The sequence below is a fragment of the Arvicanthis niloticus genome, chromosome 6 (assembly GCF_011762505.2).
Source record: "Arvicanthis niloticus isolate mArvNil1 chromosome 6, mArvNil1.pat.X, whole genome shotgun sequence".
Classification (NCBI taxonomy): Eukaryota; Metazoa; Chordata; class Mammalia; order Rodentia; family Muridae; genus Arvicanthis; species Arvicanthis niloticus.
In genome coordinates, this window is record NC_047663.1 from 12,756,108 (window position 1) to 12,772,465 (window position 16,358).

General features: G+C 46.4%; 1 protein-coding gene across 1 annotated transcript in view; it reads left to right on the plus strand.

Annotated features, from left to right (window-relative positions):
• The first annotated feature begins 9,329 nt into the window (after positions 1-9,329).
• Positions 9,330-16,358, plus strand: part of Fam20a (FAM20A golgi associated secretory pathway pseudokinase) — a 47,903-nt gene continuing 40,874 nt past the window's right edge. The window contains exon 1 of the mRNA XM_034504284.2: positions 9,330-10,153. Within this exon, the coding sequence (XP_034360175.1) occupies positions 9,750-10,153 (404 nt within the window). The 5' untranslated portion in view covers positions 9,330-9,749. The remainder of the gene's footprint in view (positions 10,154-16,358) is intronic.

Sequence of the window (16,358 nt, forward strand, 5' to 3'; positions counted from 1 at the left end):
AGTGGATCTCTGTGAGTTTGAGACCAAGACATGTTAAACTAAAATAACCCAGGATATAATGCCATGAAATAAAATAAGCCGAGCTTGTTTTGAACTTTTGAGTCAGGGTCTCAGGTACCCAAGTCTGCCTCCAACTTGCTACATAACCTCAAAGATGACCTTAAATTCCTGATCCTCTGGCCTCCTCCTTAGGAGTGTTAAGGTTACATGCATGTGCCACCACGCCCAGCTTTATGCAGTTCTGAGTATTTAACCCAGGGACCCGGGTGTGCTGGGTGAGCACTCTCCCAACACAGCTACATCCTCCATCCAAAGTCAAGCTTTTAAATGGAACATGATCAATATTCAGGCAAATGTGGAGAACATGGGCAGTAGCCATGGATAGCCATGCAGCTTTGTCAGACTTCAGCACGTTGTAACAAACCCTGTCTCTCCCTTCAAGCCCACAGGGAACTGCATTGCTGAATTTACTGCTTGTTATGAACTGTTCTGTTCAGATTCAGGCGTTAAGGCCAAAATCCCCACAAGGAGAAGGTGATTAAAGATGGTGCTTGGTGGGTAATGGAGGCAGGAGGATGGAGCTCTGATCAATGTGGTTAATGAATTACAAGATGGTGAATGGCCAGAGCAGACTCCCACTATAACGTACATCTATATTGAAAAGATGTTCTCTGAGGACCAAGAACAGTCTTCACACGTCTCCAGATCTGCCAGCACCTTCATCTTGGACTCGTGAGAAATCCCCACTGATGAAGCCACCCAGTCAGTGATCGATTTGTTAAACTCACCCAAACAGTTAAGACAACAGTTATCATTCTTGTCCACACATTTTTTAAATAATTTCACTACATATGTATTCATGTATTAATATCAAGAATTACTTTTTTGATTTTAAAACGTATTTAAACCGTTAAATCCTATTTCACTCATACACACATCATAAGCCTTTATACCGTCGTGCAACCCAAGGATATATCAATATCAAAAATGAGGATGTTTCTCTGTCCTAAGGGCTGTTTCCCAGTGTATGGCCATATCACACTTATTAACTTATCCTTCTGTAGATGAATATTTACTTTTTAATTTTACTTCTTTGCTAGGATAAGCCAGACAACATAAAAACATTTTCTTTCCAGTGAAACATTTGCAGCCTTTTAAAAAATCCCTTTTGGCTTTGACCTATAGCTATCTGATTACGATAACTGTACTAGTTTTATTCTGTTATTGTGATTTTTTTTTTTTTTTTTTACCAAAAGCAACTTAAGGGTGAAAAGGACGATTTGGCTTACACTTGCAGGTCGCACAGTATATAACTGAGAAATTCAGGGTAGGAATTCCAGGCAGGAACCTGGGGCACAGACTCTGGAGAAGCAGTGCTTGCTGTCTTGCTGTCTAATTCACGTTTAGGAGAACTAACGATCAGAGATTACCTCTCACTTGTTTATACAGCCCAGTGCCACCTGCCTAGGGAATGGTGCCGCCCACAGTGGGCTGAGCCTTTTTACATCAATTAACAACGAAGACAATTCCTCACACACATGGCCACAGGCCAACCTTATAAAGACGATTTCTCAACTGAAACTCTTTTCAAGTGATTCTGGGCTCTGTCAAGTTGACAACACTAACTGGGAAAATGACCAATAAAGTTGACTTCATTCTTTAAATGTGTGTCTGTTGTTTTTAAACATGTGAATTTCTATGACTATCAGGATATAGAGCAGTTCCATCACCCAGTTACCTAACACCAATCCTTTACAGTCCAACCTTTGTCACCCGGTTGCCTGGCAACCAATGATATACTCTAATAATGACGATGCCATAGTTTTTGTTTGTTTGTTTGTTTGTTTGTTTCATTTCTTTGATGTCATGTAACTGTAGCCTAAAACAGCATACACCCTTTTGAGACTGGACTCTCTAACTCAGCACAATGCCTTTCAGACCTACCCTGCCACTGTGTGTCTCAATGTGATGTCCCTTCATTTTACTAAGTTATATTCTATCACATGGGTTCTCCTTGTAGATTCCACGCTGCCCTCCTGCCTTTGCCTTTAGAGTGCTGGGATTGTAGGCACATATGCCATGCACAGAAATACTGATTCTTGGGGTTGTGTGTTGGTGTTTGTTTGAGTATTCATGTATACAGGCAGGCATGCATATGCATGCATGTACACATGTGGAAACCAGAGGACAGCCTCCCATGTCACCTCTAGGAATGTAGACCATCTGTCTCCTTTGAGACAGGTTATCTCATTGGCCTGGAGTCACGTGCCAGCAGATTTCAAAGACTGTTCTTCCTGCCTCTGTCCCCGACACTAGATTACAAGAGACACTGACACCTGACCTTGTTTTTAGATTTATTTTAATTAATTTACTTACTTAAGCAATCCCCCCACAGACATACCCACAATCCAAGCCAGTATAGACAACCCCTCATGAAGACCCTCCTCCCAGATGATTCCTGGTTGTATCAAGTTGGCAATTAAAGCCAACCACTGTGCCACGGGTCTTAAAAGAGCATAAGGAAAGAATTACCTATCGGCTTCAACCAGATATTTGCCATTTCTCTGCTCGTCCTCCATCCCTGATGATCCAGGCTTCCTTCTGGAAACATTTATCTTCTGAAAATTTCCTTTAACATTTGCAAGAGCTAAATTCTCTTCACTGTTTTTTTTTTTCAACTGAGAATGGTCTCATTTCATCTTCAGTCCTGAAAAAAATTAATACTGGAGGGGAACTTGGAGATTGTCTAGCTCAAAATGCTCATTTGCATGGGAAGCAGAACCCAGAGGCATTAAATATCGAAACCCATGCCATCATGAGAGTTAACGGCTGAGCCAGGACCACAGGCTAACTCCCTCACTCCCAAGCCTGTACTCTTCCCCTCTGCATAATGTCCTGACTTGTTATTTCAATTATTTGGCTAGTACTGGGAATAAACTTATGCAAAATCGACTCTTACTTATTTATTAGGAAAAATGTAAAATTATTATTATTATTATTTTTAGAACTGAAGAGGGCTTTAGAGATCATGAGCTTCGACGCCCCGTGATTTTAAATGTGGAAAATGGAACCCAGAGAAGGTAGTGCAGTTCCCCTAAAGAAATTGTACTAATGAGAGCCATGACTTTCTATAGCAAAATCACACTACTTGCCCGGCCATTTGCAAAAGAGCAGGCTAAAGCTGTTTTGTCATTTGCGTTCCCAAGCAGTAGTAATGGCTTGTGCTGAGCCAACACACTTTCTTAGGACCCTTAGGACGTCCTAATTACAATTGCAATGAGCGGTATTAGACTGTGCAGCCTAGCTGGACATCTGGGATCCAACCTATGCCTCTGCTGCCGTTAGCACTGTCCTCCTAGCCAGTGATTCCCAGACCACATTGTGTGTCTGATTCTTACAAGCTGTTATAGGCTGGGCCTAAGGGCTGGAGAGACGGCACAGTGTTTAAAAGCACCGGCTGTTCTTCCAAAGGACTCAAGGTTGATTCTCAGTGCTCACAGCATGGCTCATAACTCCAGTTCCAGGGGATGTAACTTCTTCTTCTGGTCTCTGAGAGCACATGGTCCACAGACAGACATGCAGACAAAACACCCATACACATACCAATAAATAAATCTTTAAAAGTGAAAATAGACTCATTGACAATACACATTCCCAGTCCCAGCTCCTCCTTCTTCCAAACATTCTGTACATGTGTGTGCCCACCCTCTTTCTCACTGTCTCTTCTCTCTCTCTCTCTCTCTCTCTCTCTCTCTCTCTCTCTCTCTCTCTCTCTCTGTGTGTGTGTGTGTGTGTGTGTGTATGTGTGTGCTCACGCGCATGCATGCACATGTTTGTGGGATGCAGGCATGCATGTGGCAGGCATGCATGTTCCATGACATGCATGTGGAGTTCAAAGGGTAGCCTCAGATGTCGGTCCTCACCTCGCACCTTGAGACGGAGTTCCGCATTGCTCCTGATGCATAACCCGGTCTAGCTGGGGTGTGAGCTTCTAGAGAGCCTCTAGTCTCCATTTCCCTCAAGTGCTTTCTCCACTCAGCCCGTCCCACCCACTTCCAAACATTCTAAACCACTCAATCCAGGACACAGCCTGGAATTCTCATTTTTATAAACATACCAGGTAATTCTGACACAGTCTGCACTGAAGACAGACATTTGTTCTATATTGAGGTACTATGCTTCAGTTCTGGGTAGAAAATTCTAGAGTTTCAAACCCAAAATAAAAAAGATTGGCCAGGTGGTGCAAGTTTATAGTCCTAAGTACTACGCAGACTGAGGTAAGAGGTTACCGGGCCACAGAATGAGTTCTGGTCCAGCCTGGGCAACTTAGAGGGTACTTGTCTGATAATAAAAAAATTAAAATGTTGCTAGTAACATAAGTCAAGTTTATCATGCTTGCTTAGCACATGTGAGGACCTACGTTCACTCCTGGACAGCACACAAAAAAGACAGAGAAGGGAATTCTAGGCTATCTGGATCTGGTAAACACCAGATCAGACTCACTTCAATCTGGATCTACCATTCAAGGCCATTTCAAATGCCCATCTTCTCTTGCTGATGGCTGAGAGGGCTGGCCAGGTAACACCACACTGCCCTTACATGCATCCATTCCTCAATAAAGCCTCGGGGACAGGAATGCTTGCTTCCCTATTACACCTTAGGTACCTCCAGTCAGATTATACTAGGTCTCTATTTCAATATAGTGTTTTAAATCTGGGACTGGGTTTTATAGCTACATGTTGCTTGTTTATGATGAACAATATTAGCATATTTATTGGGTTTTGTTTACCATATTAACAAATAATCGTCATCTTCTACTCTTACAGAAAAACCCATTCTTGAATAATTTTAAAACCCTATGACCAATTTAGTATGTCTTCCAAATTTATTTCTGAATCTTAGAGTTTAAGATCTATTTATTTTTTGTTAAGTGTTTTGCCTGCATGTATGTATTTGTACTGCATGAATGAATACCCAGGGACACCAGAAGAGGGCGCCAGATTTCCTGGCATTGGAGTTACAGGCACTGTGTCACTGATATGGGTGCTGGAAACCAAACACCCAGGTCCTCTAAAGAGCAACCACTACTCTTAGCTGCTCAGCCATCTCTCCAGACCCCCAAGTTTTTACTTTAAATAAAATTCCAAGTCACTCCCTACCCACGTCCACATGTTAGTACACATAGACACATAGACAGTCACACTCTCACACACACTCACACACACACACACACACACACACACCATTTATGCTACAAAATCAGTCTTAGTTTCCATTCATAGGCCTTACTAGAGATGATATTCTGTGAAGGCCTGAAAGGGGTGGCGGAAAACACATGTCCTCATGAAATTGTGGCTTAGCGTAAAAAACCAACTACAACTACACAAATAAATAGCAAGTTAACGTTTTAAGCACTATGTGAATCGCGTGTGTGGTAAAAAATAGAATACAAGCTTCACAGATGAAGAGCTCTGTGGCCTTCATGAGTGAACTCCTGGAAAGAGCGAGCTTGTTATTTCACAAGACTGACGGGGGAGAAGAGGTGCCCTTCGCACTTGCCATCGGCAAGGTATTCAGGGGCACAGATTCCCTAATCAGCTTCATGGCTCACCTCCTTCATTTTCTTAATTGGCTTGCAGGCACAGATAGATCCGTCTCTCTAATGATCATAAAAGATGCTTGAAGTAACTGTGTCAGATATTTCTTCTGTGTCTCCTACAGGTTTCCAAATTATGTCATTTTGTCACCACCAATAGTTAAGCTCCCACTGAGTACTGGGCCCTGTAATGGCAGAGATTTCCAGTGTGCCTGTACCTCACTCAGCAAGCGTTCCCTCAAATGGAAGGCTGTTAGGGACCTGCGTCTGTTAATAAGTAGTGTGCTTTCTCTGTGCTCAGAGGGAGTGCTCCGCGAGGGGGAACATGCATACCGTATTAGCCTGCAAGAGTGGCTATAACAGGGTATTACAAAGCAGGTAGCTCAAACAACAGAAATGTATTAGCTCACAGTTCTAGGGGCTGAACCTCTAAGCTCCAGAGGCGAGCAGGGTTGTTCTCGTCTGAGGTTTTTGCTCTATGCCTCTTGCCTAGTTTTTGAGGTTTGCGGGCATTGTTCATCATGTTTTGTCTTGTATTCGAGTTGTCCCGATTTCCGTCTTCACCTACCTAGTGCTGCCAAGATGTGCACGACTCTGCATCCAAACTTCCCCTCAAGGACCCTCTCTCCTCCAGGTTGTCCCCGTTGTACCTGCAACGACCTCGTTTCCAAATGTGTTCACACTCTGCGATGTTGGAAGAAGCTAAGGTTTTGGCATGCAAGTTTGAGAAGGGGGGCACATTTCAACACTGAACGCACACAAACTATGAATGCTGAAGCATGGAGCTACATGAGAAGCGGGGGAATGGGGTGGCATGTGAAAGCTAATAGCACTGAGTTAAATGGGCCTGAGGACATGCATCAAGTTGGGGGGGGCGGAGGAAACATGACCAATGCTTCAGAAGAAAACGGATAGAAGGAAGTGGGTAAAAGAGCAAGAAAGAGTATTTGGATGAAGAGAGTCTCTAGAAACATGAAGCACTTAAAGAACTGCAGAAGCCATCGTGGAGTAAAGACTGGGGAGGAGAGAGATCTAGAAATGAGGCTGGAAAGGAAGTTAGAAGCCAGACTATGAAGAGCTGTGGCACAGCAAGTGGCCTAATCTCCGTGCATGAAAAGCTAAGGTGCGAGATGTCCTGGTTGTATCTGCATGCTAGAATCCCATTCCGGTGAGCGTGAGTGAGCTCTGAGATGGAGCTGTTGTAATGAAAGCCAAGAGGCAAGTCCGGAGCGTGTCAGCAAGTCTACAGATGTATGAAGCTCTGGGTGCATCCAAGAGGAGAGGAGATACACAGGGGGAGCTGGGTTTCCAGTGAAAAGCTGAAGCCAATGGCAGGTCATGGGAAACCACTTGGAATAGCTTCAGCATTCATTGAAAATATATAGCTAAGGCTAGTTAAGGAAACCTGCAGTCCCAGACATAGATACGCAGGGAAGGAGAGCTCGTGTCTGAAACAGAAAGAGAATACCTTGAAAACAGCAGCTGAGTGGCCAGCTGTTCTCTCTTCCCCTGACTTTGCATTCACTTCATATCTGACATCCGTACCCTTGACCTTTACAGGGTGTGTATGTTTAGATAACCTTCAAGCAAGTTAGGAAGAGCATTTGTTACACTGGAGCCAGTTGAAAATGTCTGCCGAGGTGACATGAGCCCATTGGCTGGAGATAATCAGAGTCAGAAGGCTTACGGCATCTTTTATCAGTCTAGAAACATGCAAAAGGCTTCTTATCGTAGATACAGCACCATCGTTCATTACCTGGCTTTTTTTTTTTTTAGTCTAGTGGCCATGATGCCTAATTAGACAAAGGAAAAGTTGCAAAGTCTCTCAGAAACTGACCACCTGATAAAATGTAATTCTGGATTAAAAAAAAAAAAATGTCAAAGTCCCGCAGGTCTCTTAAAGGCTATGACCACATCCAGCTCCCGTGAATTGGCTGAGAATGTCAGGTCTTGAGGTTTCTGAGTTGGACTTGGTCTTAAGGATCTAGTCCTTTTTTCTGGTGGTTTGTATTTCCAGTTTTTTCTGTGGTTTGTTGTTGTTTGTTTGTTTGCTTGTTTCAAATCATAAAGAGTCTCCAACCTAACCTAGCGCTTTACAAGAAACCAGAAGTAATCATTATAGCCAAAACATGTCTCATAGTTATCTGGCAGGGGTTAGGGATATTCTGAGCAATATGTGTATATTTTAACTCATTTTAAGCCTCAGGATGAGCTCATGGAGTAAATTTCTATTACAGGATGCTTAGGCAATAACTCAATTAGTAAACTCCTTGCTGTGCAAACACAAGACTAATCTCCAGCACCCACATAAAAACCCAAGCTAGTGTGGTAGTAGACGTTTATCATCCCAGCCGCGGGGAAGCAGAGACTGGACGGTCTCTAGGCTTCACTGACCAGCTAATCTGGTCCCAGAGGAAGCACCCTGCCTTAAAAGCATCAGAGTGGATCAGTGGTTCCTGAAGAATAACACTCAGGGTTGATCTCTGGCCTCCCTATGCACACGCGCGCGCGCGCGCAAATACACACACACACACACTTTTATCTAAAGATGAGAGGACGGCAGATGCCACAAGAAATGTTTGACCAACCACAGGGGAAACTCCAATGTTAACCCACAAGCTACAGTGTCTCGAATGGAGACTCTAGCAAGAGCCTGGAGATCCTTAGGCAATAAAATTAGCATACATAGGCACTTAGCTGCCCAAGCACGCAACAGCTGGGAAAAAAAAAAGAAAAGAAAAGAAAAGAAAAAAAAAGTCTTTTCCTGAACATTCTCCAGGGTGGGGCCACCTCTCCAGGCAGATTATAAAACAGAGAAAGCCAAGATTCCAGGGCTGCCCTCCCCTGCTCCTCAGAAGGAAGGAACACGGGGTGGAGAAGTGTAAATGACCTCACAGGATATCGGGAGAAAGTCTAAGTAAGCAAGCGGGTCCTCCAGTGATTCATTTGGGTGGACTACTTTCACACCAAGCTACATCCAAGAGTTCGGAGTGGGGTCACTGGGGGCCCCTCCCTGCTATTTCCTCTTTTCAAAGTATTGGCAGATTTGGAGTCAAACTCCATCCAAACAGGAAATCACCCAGGTTCTAGGTTGGGGGAGGGGGGTGGTCCTTATTTTGAAAGGGCAAGCTATTTTTGCGCACCTCGTGGGTGTCTTTCGAGCAAATGCCTACTACGTGCTGGGAGCATGGTTGTTATGAATCCAGTTTATGCCCTGCAGGGAGTATGCAGAGAACAGAAACCCAAACCCCCATACGTACATCTGGCAAAGCTTGCAGAAGAAAGGCTTTTAAGGGTTTGCATTGTCTTTTTTTTTTCCTAAAAAGTAAAAATGGAAATAAAAGCCTCGAGCCCACCTTGCTTGGGCTTACCAGGATGAGTATGAAGAGCCCTGAGCAGGGAAAGTAAGAGGCCCCGGGCAAGGAGGAGGGGACGGGAGGAGAGGATTGATGACAAGGTGGAAGGGCAGAGCCGGCAGCAGAGGGATTGGGAGTTTGGCTGGCAAGCTACGCCAGAGGCAGGTGCCAGCTCAGAGTGGGCGGAGGTGCAGGCGCCAGGCCAATCGAGGCAGCGGGGAGGCTCGGCGTTACCTCTGCCTCTAGGAGTCTAGGCGCAAAGACAAGCTCGCCCGAGGAGCCCCTGCTTTGTCAACTCTCCATTCCCTCCGCTCCTGCCAGCCCCGGGCACAGGAGTCCCTGCCGCCTGCAGGAGGAGCCGCTGGAGCTGTCTCAGCAGCTGCGGAGGGACAGCATCCTTGGAAAAGACGCCCGGGGCTACGCAGTCTCTCCAGCCTCCTCCTAGGGGGCGAGAGCTCCTTTGCGCTCCTTCCAGTGATCGCCCCTACCAGGCCACCAGAGCCAACACTCGTGCCACGGGGACCTCTCCATCTGAGCGGTCCCTGGCGGAGGAGTCACGAGGCAAAGAGACTCAAATAACAACCGGGTAGCCAGGGAACCCCAACCCCGCATCTCTACTGGGCGAGAAAAGACGACGCTGTCAACACTGTGTGAGCTTCCTGCACGAGGTCCCCAAGTTCAGAGAAGACACCCTTCCAGGAGGAGCTAATCCCCTGTGTGAGCATTCCAGACCCATCCGGACTCCAGGAGCTTCTTCTGTCTGCACCCCAAGTGTTTCCCGGGTGTCCGCTTGGGCCATGCCCGGGCTGCGCAGGGACCGCCTGCTGGCCCTGCTGCTCCTGGGTGCGCTCTTCTCCGCCGACCTCTACTTCCACCTCTGGCCCCAAGTGCAGCGCCAGCTCCTGCCCGGCGAGCGCCCCGCCGGCTGCCCGTGCTCTGGCCGCGCCCCCTCCGCGTCTCTACACTCAACCGCAGCCTCCCGAGACCCTGGCACCGCCGCGCACAACTTTTCGGGAGCCCTGCCCCGGATTGAGCATCCCAGCCGCGGCCACCCTGCCCCGCGGTCTAAGCTGAAGGCCCTCTTCGCCCACTCGCTCTACCAAGTCCTGGAGGATCCGCCTCTCCTGGGACCCGAAGACTGGCTCCTGGCCAGTCAGGAGGCGCTGCGGTATTACCGGAGGAAGGTGGCCCGCTGGAACAGGTGAGGACCCTGCCAAGGGACCCCAGGTGCCGGGACTCCCTAGCATGACCCTCCAGGCCCTGGCTGGCTACCCAAGTCCACTCCCACCCTGGGCTGTGGGAACTTCACTCTGCAGTCACAGCCTGGCACTAGGCTTCCATCCCCATCTGGACCCCCACCAGCTGTAGCTGACCTCAGACCTTAGAAAGAGAAACAATTTCTGAGCAACAGCAAAGAAATGCTCCCAGCCACTCCCCTTGAGTTCCCGGGCTCTCTAGCCAGTCACTTTCCCGGTCTCAATGCTTTCCTAGACCCCTTTCTCTCTGTCCTGTTGTGGGCAGCTGCTGTGGGACTGTTGTTTTCCAGAATGATCTTTGCAAACAGAGAGCAGGACTGGCTGGAATTCACCACTGACCTCTGCTCTTTGGTCAGACCTCACTGCCATATCCCCAAAGACCCAGTTTTTTGTCCCTGTCCTTGTCCCTCTGTTCAGGGTTGGAGACCAAAGAGGTCAAGTGGAGCAACAGTTAAACTCTCGGCCCTCTGATATGGCCAATCCCTGTTGCTCATTAAACAGGGCCTGTCAGGTTTTTGGCCAATGTTCTGAACTGAAGGCAGTTTATTATCTTTTATTATGGTGATGCTTTGGGCTGAGGCTTCTGGAGGGAGTTGGGGGTGAGGATAGAGGCCTAGGAATTTGGTAAACTGAAAGCAAAATTTGGAGATAAATATTAAAGTATTTAGGGTAAATCTAAGGAGTGTTTTTTTTTTTTTTTTACAAGAGTATGTTGGATAAAGTATCTAGGATAAATTTAAGTGGTTTTTACAAGGGTGTGTTGGAGACAGCCTGGTTGCTGGAAGGTCCCCCAGCTGAAAGCAGGCAGAAAGCCTTCACATAAGTTAAGGAGTCTTTCAAAGTCCAGAGCTTGTCTGTCACTTGAATCCAGGGGTTCCCTGTTCATGCCACAGCCATCTGTTAACAAAGAGATTTCAGAAGGAGGTGTCAAGGGTGGTTTTATAGTCCCTCAGGAAGATGAGAAAGCCATAAATCTCAGTTGAAACTCTGTTGCTAGCCCAATTTAACTGTTTTCTCATTAACTGGTGGGACTAAAACTGGGGGGGGGGGGGCGGGAATGACTTCCGAAAATGAAGAGAAAGAAGTTGAAACTTATTGGCTGAAATCTACAGTGAATTTCATTTGCAACCTCTATGGCTGGTGATTTTATATTAGAAAGTGGTCCTCAATTCTCCTGCTAATTGCATGCAATAAAAAGGCAGCTTAAGATTGCTTCTCAAGTGCTGTCACTTTCAATATTACCTTAATTTCATCAATAATGGACCATTATGGATCAGTGAGCTAGGAAATTTGCCCTTAGAAAAATTATCCACAGAATTACAGGCTATGGGCAAAGTTGCTTGCTCTTGTAAATGTAGACGTGTGTCTGCCTAGTCCCATTTCTGTCTCCTTAAATTCCCCTATGTTACTTGGGCCCTGGAGGAAATTCCAGGGAAATATTTGGGGAGAAAAGCAAAAATCTTTCTCATCAAGCTGAGTAGCTGACTTTAAGTTTGCTTCTAACAATGTATAGGCACACACACCCACACACGCAGAGTTTACTGCCCAGAAATTTTGGTCTTTTAACAGGGGATCAGTGGGGGCTGGGGACCTTTCTATTTGTCATTAGGAGATCACTAAAAGTAGCAGTTTCCCAGGCAAAGTCTGTGGGTGACATGAAAGTTGAAACTGTATATAATAGCGCCAAACCTTGACCTTTGAGACAGAAAACACATTCCTTCCACCTGAAGAGTCCCGGAAACATCAACAGAGAAAGAAAATGGGTTACAGTTAACACCAATGTTTTAAAAATGCAGCCCCTGGACGTATAGCTCAGTTGGTAGAGTGCTTGCCTGACATTCATGAAGCCCTGGTTCAGTTGGCAGAATCCCATAAACCAGATGCACATCCGTAATCCTGACCTTCAGGAGGTAGAAGGTGACCTTCAGGAGGTAGAAGGAGGACGAGCAGAAACCCAAGATCATCCTCATCTACTTGCTGAGTTTTCGAGCAGGGCTACGTGAAAGCCTGTCTCCAAAGATAGGGAACCCAAAAGACTTACTGTCTGGCATGGATGGACTCTTATGAAAATTTCTACTGTAATCACACCATCCCTTACTGAAGCGCGTATCCGGTGACTATGAGAATGTATGGATGTGTTCATGGACTCTGAGACTCTTGGCACATACAGGAGCACGGAAGCATTCAAATCCCCCAAGCAGATATTTAGAATGGGCAGCAAGGGGAGAAATAATGAATGGCCTAGGCCGTTGTTTGTGTCTTGCACAGACAAGTCCTTGCTCATAGCCACGACCCTGTTAGAATTTAAAAGCTAGTGATATTTAAGTGGTGCTTCCCTGCCAATAATTACCTAACATTAATTGCTATCCAAAAACAAACCTATCAGCAAACCCTCCACCACATTAGGAGAGACAGAGGTAATAACATAGCCGAAACGGCACTCTTCATCCCTTGCCTGGAAGGGAACGTTATTATAAGTCCGAGTGATTTTGATTTTTTTTTCCTACCACACTAAGAAATGACTACTGGAGCTAACTTCCAATAGGGGGGCATGTAGTGGCTCCTTCCACTCCCCACCCCTGAACATTCCTTTGGCATTTCACACAGTACCAGATGGAGTCTATGCCCTGTCCTGAATGTTTCTATTCTCATCAGACATCAGTTCTTTGGATGTCAGTATTTTAGTTAGGGTGAAATGTGGAACTGATACTGTGTGTCAAGTGGGCTGGCTGTGTCCTCTGATCCCGACTGAGCAAACCTCCTTATCCGGAAGTCCTTCCTTGACTTACTGCTTCTCTCTCTCTCTCTCTCTCTGTCTCTGTCTCTCTCTCTCTCTCTCTCTCTCTCTCTCTCTCTCTCTCTCTCTCTCTCTCATTCGAAATGCAACCAAGTGTAGTGCAGTCCAAGTTTAACATGTAATCAGGGAAAATGTCACTGTCAGACTGTCAGCTGCTGATCACAGCGAGCAAGCCAGTGCCAGGCTCCATCAACCTTGATGACACCTCTGGCACCTGTCTGGAATATCAAAAAGGCAGGGGGACAGGGAAATGTCAACATCACTCTTTCAGGCCATAAACTAACAAGGCAGAACTGTGCAGCTTTTGTTGTCAGTCCTTAACCAGCATTGGTGGCACTGAGGCTTACCTGGGTCCTACTTAACCATTCACATTTGTAGCTATGCTGGCACTCTGATCTTGGAAATTCTGTGGTCCACAGCTGTCCCAGCCAGACATCTGTTCTTGGACAGACATGTCAAAACTGGAAAGCTTGTCCTGGCTTTTTGCCCACATATCTTTGGTCAGTTCTTCTATAATCCTCTGGTCTTGGTGGTCAAGGTCAAATAGGGTCATGCCTCTTTTGTGTAAGAACTCAGCAGCAGGGATGCAAGCATGAGTTCTCTGCTCTCTGCTTTTCTTCCTGCCTTCCTCCCATGTCAGGACCGTGGTACGGGCCAGCAATCACAGATTCAGCGTCTCTCAGAAATGTGTGCAGATGTGTGTCATCTCTGCATCTTGAGCTTTCTACCATCCTCCTCTCCTACCTCCTTGTTGTCACGGAAAGGAGCCCTAGCCCAAAGTCTCTCTTTAGAAGTCATAGCAAAGAGACCGGGCAGCTTTTCAAAAATGACAGTTGTTCAAGAGGAGTAAGTTGGCTGAAGTTTTTCTGGGGGAAGCTCTGAGAAGATCCAGAAACAAGGCAGATAAGAGGGAAATAGGGAGAAAAGGCCAGGAGAGGAGAGAAAGAGTTCTGCTGGCAATAAGAACTGTCTAGCCTAGGAATCTCAAGAGATTAGCTCTCTCCTCCCACGATGCTGTGCGATGAGTGAGCAATGACCCCTTTGTTCTGCTTTCCTCCTCAGTGTCTTTGTAGGTCTTTCTGTCTTACCTCGTGACTACTCCAGACCATTTGCAACATCCATTTCTCAAGAGCAGTTCAGCCTTCAGAGTGGACAGAAGTCCAGACACACAGTCACAGACAGTCACAGACAGTGGCCTTCCTCCCAGAGTGAGCAGGACCTTAGCGTTTGTCTGAGTATTCTTCCAACAATGCTAGGCTGAAGGAGAAATGGCTGCCCAGAATGTGGGGATGCTCCCCCAGCCACAGCCTATGCATGGTGAGCAACCAGAGTTGGGATTCATTTCCATCCGGCTTAATTAGAGCCTGGCTGGGCTGGTTTGGGAAAAGCTATTATCTTGGTGGTTTCTGAGACCTGGGGCTGCTCTATTCTGCTCAGGATCAGAAGCCACAAGCAGATGATTTTTGGGTGAGTTAGTCCAGGAAGCCAGTTCAGGCTCCTCTCTCGTTGTACCCTGACTCACTGCCTCAACAAAGAGCTAAATCAGGAGAAGTATCCGTGGTGGTCATCCAAGGAGGGTGGCACATCCTGCTTCTAAACAGATCGAAATGAAGACCCTTGGTCAAGAGCAAGAAGTCAAACCATTGTTTCCAGTCCCCAGCTGTTTTCTATCACCTCAACCATTTTCTCAACCATCCTGGAAACTCAAGTAGCTGTTTTTTCATGTGTAAATCCTCCTACCCGAAACATGCTGGCTTTAAGCCAGATACTTCACAGACACTTGATTACTCCGGCCCCAAGGTTCTGTAGAAGTAGGTACATGTGGTCAGTAGAATTCCCAGATGGCTTCTCAAGATTTCCAGCACACACACACACACACACACACACGCACACACGCACACACGCATACACACAGATATGCACACACACATACATGCACATACATGCACATACATGCACACACATACATACATGCATGCACACAAATATGCACGCACGCACACACCTATTCCAGTAACTCAGTCCAATTCCCTTGTGTATCTGCTGTAAACATATTTTGCAGATGTCCCAGGACAGGGGAACTCTCTGGCGGGGCTGATCTGAGCACATACATCCCTAACTCAAGATCCCTTGAGTTTATGGACAAGGAGGAAACCAAAGAGTTTGACTAATACTACTGACTTGAAGAGGACGAGGGATCATTTGGCAGGGAATATAAATAACCTTTAAGAGTCCAGGTTGGCTCCTGCTGACACACGGCAAGAAGATAGAAATTTAGGTGCTACAGCACCAGGAAATGAATTCTGCTCTCAATTGGAATGGGCCTGGCAACAGAGGTTATACCCCACTCCACACTCCCCAGAGCCTCCCCTAGCTGGAAGACGAAGTAGGGAGGGGAGGTGTTTAAGCTATTGGGTTTGTGATGGTGCCTCAGACAGTAATATGAAGTAAGCACGGTGCTACTGTTTGGTCTAGTGAGTGGAGGAAACAGGATGAGAGTATTATACAAAGCTGCCCAGAGTCAGGCACATAGCTAACCATACCAGGCTTTGTCCTCAGAGTTGGCTCCGAATCATGTCTGTAATTACCAGTTCCCTGGCCCCACCCCTGTCTGGTGCTCTTGGATGTCCAGAGGCCATTGCCTGGACTCTTCGGGAATGTCTTCTCTGACAACACACCCACCGATTCTTCAGTGGCTGTGTCCCTTCTGCCCATGCATGCCACAAGGTTCTGCATGATCGTCTGCTATGCCCAACTGTCACTTCATGGAGCTTGGAGTGAGACGTGAAGATGAATGGCCATGTGCCCTAGGCATTGAAAGCCGGAGCAATCACACACACCCCCACCCCCATACATCTGTTTCAAGGTTTGCTATGGGGTAGATCCCAAGTAAACATCTGTGGAATGTGTAATTGTGAACAGATGACACCAGGACTTAAGGCTATCAGTAGCTAATCATCCCCTACAGAAAAGGCCTTGGATTAAATAGATCCCAACTGTGAAGTCACCCCGGCCTATGACTTGCTGACTCCTATAAAAGTTTAAAGAAAAACCACCCCGATGAGCCAATGTGAGGTTTGAATCTGGGTTCACTTCCTATGGTTGGAGCCTGAGGAAAATCAAGTTCAGACCTGAGACGGAGGCAAGAAGGAAAGTTGAGAAGGTGTCATTTGCTAAGATGAAGGAATTTCTTTAGCATCTTATGCTTTCTTAGGAAGAGCAGCCAAGAAGCCTTGCATGAAATAAAAATGGGAAACACAGGGACTTTGACTTTGCCAAAGCGGTCCCTGCCCTGCCCTGCCCTTTGGCAGGTGCCCACCTATATTTTTCTTGTGATTATTCATTAAGCTGGA